This window comes from Ctenopharyngodon idella, chromosome 4 (assembly GCF_019924925.1).
Source record: "Ctenopharyngodon idella isolate HZGC_01 chromosome 4, HZGC01, whole genome shotgun sequence".
Taxonomy (NCBI): Eukaryota; Metazoa; Chordata; class Actinopteri; order Cypriniformes; family Xenocyprididae; genus Ctenopharyngodon; species Ctenopharyngodon idella.
Genome location: NC_067223.1, coordinates 24,165,653 through 24,173,791, shown reverse-complemented (window position 1 = coordinate 24,173,791; position 8,139 = coordinate 24,165,653). Strand labels below are relative to the sequence as shown.

The following is an 8,139-nucleotide window of genomic DNA, read 5'->3' as shown; positions in this document are numbered from 1 at the left end:
TTTTTTAATAGTTGTGTTTGAGTCCCTCAGTTGTCCTCAGTGTGAAAAGACGGATCTCAAAATTATACAGTCACTGCTGTAAAGGGTTCAAATATGCAAAAAATGTTGGAAAACTGAAGAATCTGCAGGACCTGGAGGATTTTTCTGAAGAACAGAGCTCAGTTTAACTGCTCAGAACAAACAAGAGACTCATGAACAACCATCACAAAACACAAAACAGTCGTAGATCATCCAGGTAACCACACACAGTATTGAGAACCAATGGTTCACAAACTTTTGAACGGGGTCATTTTAATAAATTCAGCTATTTTTTTGTCTTGTGGATTATATGCAAACATCTTTTATGTAAAATATCTTACTCAGGACAGTACTAAATAAAAAATAACATGCATTTTGTATTATCTCCTTTATTTTGTTAAAATTATTAACCTTTTCACAGATTCTGCAAGTGGTTCACATACTTTTTCTTGCCACTGTACATTTGGATTATTAGACAGTGTCGAAATAAAGTGAACCTGCAGAGTTTTGCGTTCAAAGGCACTGACACTGAGAAAAAAAAAGAGTGAAAACTCTTCACATGCTCACGCTCATGACTGCTACTGAACATCTGAAACGATCAAATGCACATTGATGGATCTTCTTCTGTCTGTTCTCCAAAATGTAATCAAATGTATATTTCTACAAGCGCGTGTAAACTGGTTAACTGTCTAAGCAAAGGCATTCCTTTTCAAGACTAACACTGCGCAATATCCACAAACTGCGGGTTGGCAGGTTTTCATTTCATATTCTGTGAACAATGGTAGTTTTTTTTTAATGTATAAATTAAGGTATATGTCCAAAAAACTAGTAATGTCATACTCTGTATTTGTGGTATCGTGTACTTAGCATATAATATGTTCAGTTGTAAAATGTATCTTCATCAATACAATAACGCCAAAGAGATCTTTATCGCTGGGAAACAATAGGATGCATTTGCAGATTTATTTAAATTGACTGTAGGTCCGTGGCCACTTCATCCAAAACTCTTGATGTTCTTAAATTTCCTGTTACGACTCCTAGTGAGAATATGCTTTAGACCAGGTATCTCCAACCCTGCTCTTGGAGGGCTTCCATTTAGCAGATTTCAGTTCCAACCCTGCTCCAACACACCTGTATGTAATTATCAAGCAGCCCTGAACACCATGATTAGCTGGTTCAGGTGTGTTTGATTCGGTTTGGAGCTGAAATCTGCAGGGCGGTAGCCCTCCCGGACCATGGTTGGACACCCCTGCTTTAGAGGATTCAGTATGTGCAGGGATCTGAACAAATAATTCAAACTGATCCGTGAACAAATTAACAGGAGCCTTGGACCAGTAGGTTCTTTAGACCATCATGTTCAATATAAACATATCTTTCTGTTTTTGTGTTCTCATCCCGAGTTAACCAGAGAAAAAAAAAGTGTCCCAAAATAAACAATACTAATGGTTTATGATCTATGCTCCAAGTGTACCTGTAGTAGTTAATTTGCTGTGTGATACGCTCATGGCCACAAGTTTAAAGGTTCACAGATATTGGGTTGAAACAGAACATTATAATGATACATTCCCGAAACAATTACAAGTCTTGTAATGACGACCAGTCTGTTTTGGGAAAACGTGCTTAATCTAAAACTTCAAATTATAATTTCGATGTTGGCCAGGTTGAGTCAGATATATGAAATTTTCTTTTGACAAATAAAACCATATATTAGCATATCAGTAACTTATTTATGCTGACAAAAAAATATAGCCTATTTAACTAATATGTAGGGCATAATCTACCATAAATCTTAAGAAAATTATTTGTGATATTTTGGAAAACCCAGCTATAATGACTTGTGTATACATAAGTATTCTAAACATTAAAAAGTGTCAGGTGTTCCTGAGCTATATTTTTACCCCAACACTTAAAATTAACTAAGCTAATGTTGTCAATTTGATTCAAACATAATAATTATATTTTTGACTTAAGTCAAACCAGTTAATTTACATGTTACCATAGACACCAATTTATGTTTCTGGGGCGGGTGCCCACACCCCAACCCCAAATACATTACCAACCAAATATGAAACACATTTTTATTTACCTCTGTTTCCATGAGCAAATGTTAACTGGGCTAAGTTATCACATACGCAACAAATGTACCATTCTCATTATTCAGTAATTAATTATAGGCTACTTGGTGTTAGTTTTTCACCTTAGTTAGTTCTTTTTCTCCGTTCGATGGTGTCCTTGATGAATTTATTACACAAAAGTTATTTGTGTCTTGCAAAGAGAAACACAGACTGCAAATATTTGAAATAACCAAACAAAACCAACCAAACAAAAACACTTTCTTTGTGTTGAAGTGTTGTCGCGAGATGCTCTCTCGCTGATATACCTGATGACCAGTAGTGGTTCACTAAATAAAATAATTGAATAAATACCTTTTTACAATAAGTACTTGACTCAAGAGCACGAGATTCACGAGTGCAGAGGACAAAGTTTGAGCGTGCACACGCAATATCTGAGCCATAAGACTACTGTAAATTTGAGAGCGTGCGACTTTTGTATATTTTTATTTTTACAGAGTATAGAGTTTTTATTATTACAGAGATTTATTTGAGCGCCAGTTACATGGATGCACTCTACACATTTGTCATTACAATAACGTCACTGTAAAATATGAACTATAAAAACAAAAAAAGCTGCAATCAAATTTTTTTTTATTGGTTAAAAAAAAATTGATGGATAATATCTCATATTTTTCCGTGGGTGCTCAAGCCTATCAGCGCCTAGGCATGTTACCACATGTCAAACGCTTTACATGAACAGATTTAGTTTAGGTTTTTATTCACATATAAACATTGATCAAGAAACATAAATAGAAGCTCAACAAAGCCTGCTTGAGGTGCGAGAACAAACCTCTTGCGAAAACTCAAACGTGTTGCATAACACACAAGAATGAACCTCAGTGGTTCTTGCTGAAGCTCAAACGTGCTGCGTAACCTGAGAATTAACCCCAGTGGTTCTTACGGAAGCTCAAACGTGCTGCTTAACACGAGAATGAACCTCATCGGTTCTTGCTGAAGCTCAAACATGCTGCGTAACACGAGAATGAACCCCAGTGGTCCTTGCGGAAGCTCAAACGTGCTGTGTAACACGAGAATGAACCTCATCGGTTCTTGCTGAAGCTCAAACGTGCTGCGTAACCTGAGAATTAACCCCAGTGGTTCTTACGGAAGCTCAAACGTGCTGCTTAACACGAGAATGAACCTCATCGGTTCTTGCTGAAGCTCAAACATGCTGCGTAACACGAGAATGAACCCCAGTGGTTCTTGCGGAAGCTCAAACGTGCTGTGTAACACGAGAATTAACCTCATCGGTTCTTGCTGAAGCTCAAACGTGCTGCGTAACACGAGAATGAACCCCAGTGGTTCTTGCGGAAGCTCAAACGTGCTGTGTAACACGAGAATTAACCTCATCGGTTCTTGCTGAAGCTCAAACGTGCTGCGTAACATGAGAATGAACCTCATCGGTTCTTGCTGAAGCTCAAACTTGCTGCGTAACATGAATGAATCTCAATGTATCTCGCATGTCAAGGAAACATGCTTGAGCTTAACGTAACTGCTGTGTGAGTTGATTAATTTTTATATGTAAATAAAAGCCTAAATTAAATCTGGTCATCATATAAAGCGATCATATAATAATAATAATCATCATATAATATCTCTTCCGAAAACTGCTCAATTCATACAGATTAGTTTTACGATCTCTTTATGTACTTTGAAGTGTCAAAGTGTCAGTTGCGTAGCTGTCTATAGAGGGACAGAAAGCTCTCAGATTTCATCAAAAAGATCTTCATTTGTGTTCCAAAGATGAACGAAAGTCTTACAAAATAAGAAGTCCTCTTTAGTGCAGCTTTAACAGCAAAGAACGGACAGTGTGGCATTATAAGCAGATGACACCAGGCCAGTGCCATTCAATACTTCTAATTACAAATTCAAAGTATCCTTTTTTAACAGGTTAAGCTGTCATGGCTACTGGGAAGACTTTCCTCACTATCCTTTATCTGCTTCTATACAGCTGTTTCTGCACAGCTGAAATTAGCATCAAACAAGTCAGTCAAGTGGAGAAGGGCATGGCATTCTCTAAAGAGTTTCTCCAACGTGTCAATGATGTGGCTGAAGTTTTAAAAAAAAGGGCAGATACAGCTCGTGACTCACTCCTCAAAGTCCTCAAAATCTTTAGTTCTCTTGGCAAAGTTGCAGCAGGTTTTGGCTTTATCGGGGCATTCATTAGCTTCATCCTCGCATTCATTCCACAATCGAATCCAATGTTTAATTTCATGAAGGAACAATTTGCCGAGGTCAACCGTAAACTCGACTCTCTCTCCCTTCAAATTTCCACCCTGCAAACAGAAATGGAATGGACGAACTATGCAAGCAGTTATGGCAAAGATGAGAATGTGATCAAGAACTCCTGGGCCAAGTTAACAGAATTCATAAAGACCGCTCCTGCTGCTTCCACACAGGAAGAGAAGACCAGACTGGCTGAGAGGTTCACCACTTTCTATGAAAACACTGGCACAGAGAACAGTGTTGCTAATTTATACAGATACATCACTGAGAACAATCCTGTCAGCTTGAATAAGAATCTCTTACAGCTCATCATTGAGAAATCCAATGGTGATTTTAATGTCCTGGTGCAATACTCCACCTACTTCACCACTCTGATGGTCTCAGGACTAAAGTTAAATGTATTTTATTACAAACTAAAGGGCTATGATGCTGAAGTAAAGGCAAAAGAAGCAGTCACACAACTGTCCAACACTTTATCAGCCATACAGGATGCCTTGATTGAGTGTGCCGGTGACTTTGAGAAATGGGCTCAAAAGGACGCTGTGAAACTTAGCAATCAACGTTTCTCAAGTAGCAAAGACCTAGCTACAGATATTAAGGAACACTTGGAGAGCAAGTTCCACTGGTTTAAATGGATAGTAATTGCCCACTCAAATGATGTTAAAAATGAGTTTACCTTTGGACAGTCAATTAACTTTTATGCTCAAGAAAAGACATCCATTCACCTAATTCATCAAGAAAAGGGTTCTGTTGTTGATCAAAACACTAAGGACAGCATTAAATCCAGTTTGCAAAAAGAAATGTCAAGTTTGAGCATGACTCTGCAGTGTGAAACGATGAAGGACGAGCTGCTCAGCAGGTTTGGTGCTAAAGTTACCAAACACATATGGTTTCTTCATGTTGTTACAAAACCATCAGATTATGCACAGACAGATGTGGCGGATATTGAGCTGAGCTGTCATCCAGGAAATTTGAATTTTAGACACTTTCATATCTTCCTCAAAGGAAATATTCTGAAATCTCCCTGCTCAGATGTGAATTGTAAGCATGGAGAATGTAAACCCATCAAGGACACCACACAAGGATTCTGCAAGTGCCATAAGATGTTCTGCGGTCCAACTTGTGAGGAAAGCATCCAAAATATTATTGACTATGCAGCTCTCGAAGGTGAAATCGATGGCATGATCTATAAACCAGTCCCTGATCTGACAGCAATTTATTTTAGTGTCAAAGATCTGAAGGATTACACTAAAAAAATAGTTGAGTCTGTCCGACATGACATCCAGTGGACACAAATCTTTGTGAAATACAGCGAAGTGATTAAGAAGTTTCGCTACATCAATGCATTACATTCACATCTTAAAAATAGTACAATAACCCAAAGCCACTATGTTGCTGAAGTTGGAGCTCAGTTCACAGGAGGAAACACTTTTCTATTTTATCTCAGAGACTTTCACCACATCATGATGGGCACTGGATTTGGAGACAAACACAACATTCTGGATTTTTTTCGCAAGTCGCTGGTCCAGGACTCACAAAGTCAGTCTGGTGAGCCAGTAGAGTGCACAAAATACTACAGTGACCAGATTGATTATTTTGTGCGCTACATGTTTGCCCTTGAAAAGGAAGCTGTTTTGGCTTGGTCAAAATATCTACTGGTCACTGGAAAATCACAGAACATTGATTTTGTTGAGAAGTTTTTTCAGGACTATGTCTCACAGCAGTGGAGACTCTTCAATAAAAATGGATGTGGCCCTCTAAAGGCTGCGGATCTTCAGAACAACTACTGCGAGAAGCTCTACCACAGCACAGCCCAGCAGCAGGTGAAAATGAAATGTGGTGGATCATACAAGCCCTTTCCTGAGATTGCGGTGTGCTCTGGAGGGAAGTGGAGTGCCCTACCTGTGTGCTACTCTGAGCAGGTAAACGGACGAGTCGAGTGCAAATCTGCAGGTGGAGCCACTGTCTGCAAGGCCTCGTGCTCGCCTGGCTGGGGCTCCGCCACACACCCTCAGCCAGCTGAGTACAAGTGCTCACAGTCACCCTGTCCATCCTTCATACCACACAAGTGTAACGACTGCACACAAAGCAGTGTTTGTAAGGACAATGAGGTCTGCACTGGCACCTTTGGCACATGTCGTGACGCATGCCTGGTTAAACCTTGTGAAGTGAACACCAAGTGCTCCTCCTCCAATCACGGCAGGAGCTGCACCTGTGTGAGCCCGTGGAAAGGAGACCCATACCAGGGCTGCAGGAATCAGGACCTCCAGTGGGTTCAGACCGGAGGAGTGCCCAGCAGTATGAAAACTCTTTTACTTAACACAAACTCGCATTAGATTAGGCTGATTCTTAATTTTAACATGTTTATGTCCACGCTTTCAAATTAATGGACAGCATCACAAATATTACACCTTGAAGCACTTGAGCACCTTTATGACTGAACTTCTTCTTACAGTTCCATTCCATACCTGATCCCATGTAATGTAATTATAAAATCATGTAAATGAATTACAATGGAACTCACTGATAAGCACAGAAAAGTGTAGGACAGATCATTTAGGGAAGAAAGCTCTTGTGCACTTTCTTTGTGCTCATCTAAGACAACAGCATTGTATCTTCAAGCTAGACAAAGATACTCTCAAATCATGAGGCTTGATTAACTGATAAATCCTTGTGGTTTGCAGATGCTGTTCGTTCTAAAACACAACTTGTGGTGTGCAAAGCCATCGGACCTGACGGTGGGTGGCACAGTGGGTTTGTAAAGGATCAACACTGCTTGTATGAATGGGACTGGAAAGAGCATTGGGCAAAAAGCTATGAGGTACATTAGTGCAGTACATTATATTTTTATTTAAAACACTACAGATAACAGATACATGTGTAGTCAAGGAGATGTTGCCCCTCCTATTTTTTTCAAAATTACTCTATTAATCTGCAGGTTCTGGTTGATCCATGTAAAGGACGTGGTTGGAAATGGATGGAGGGGACACAGTCGAACATGTTCATGTATGAAAGAGCTCCACATTTGAGTCATCATGTCAAATTCTACGTGTGTAGGTTAGTGCTAATACATATACAATACATAATACTCATATTTACAAAACCTTAATGAAATGTATATGTTTGCAGACTAACTGAAAAATAATTTGTTTTATTGAGATTAAAATCATGTCACAACTGTGGTGTTCTAATGTTCTCTTTTTTGCCCAATAGTGCGAAGAGTAATGGATATGTAGGGAAGCTTTTCAACACGCGACATGGCTTTCTGTGCCATATTCCCAAATACAGAGATACCAGGCATGGAAGTTTCTATGTTCTGGTTCCACAACCATGTATCTGAAGACACTTCACTATGATTCACTGTTTAGTGCTTAAGTTTCTCCAGTTCATTTTTCAAGCTTAATTGGTGGACCAAAATGCACAGATGGAAAGGAGTAGCCAACTCTCACAAATCATTTAATCAAGTGGTATAAACACATATACTTTTTATTAGTCATTTTATTTGGTTGTTTTTCAGCTTGGTCTTTTTAAAAGTAAAAAAAGTTCTAAAAATGTATTAGACATTGAAATTTGATGAAAGTGAGCAAGTGAAGTACATTTCCACCTGCAGGATGTTATGTGTGTTTGCTGTAAAAATTTAATGTTCTCTGCGCAGTCAATACTATAAACTCAATGCCATAATGTAAAATTTGAGTATGCAAATTCCAATGAAAAACAATTGCTTCAATAAACGTTACTAGATGCACAATGGATGTCTTCCTTCAGTGTTACAGCTCAAAAT

At 38.8% G+C, this 8,139-nt stretch overlaps 1 protein-coding gene across 1 annotated transcript; it reads left to right on the top strand.

Annotated features, from left to right (window-relative positions):
- The first annotated feature begins 3,900 nt into the window (after window positions 1-3,900).
- On the top strand, window positions 3,901-8,106 carry LOC127511072 (SE-cephalotoxin-like). The gene is made up of 4 exons (XM_051891475.1): window positions 3,901-6,656; window positions 7,043-7,179; window positions 7,297-7,415; window positions 7,572-8,106. Exons 1-4 carry the CDS (start codon window positions 4,034-4,036, stop codon window positions 7,696-7,698), a joined length of 3,006 nt encoding a protein of 1,001 aa, XP_051747435.1. The 5' UTR covers window positions 3,901-4,033; the 3' UTR covers window positions 7,699-8,106.
- Window positions 8,107-8,139: the final 33 nt, after the last annotated feature.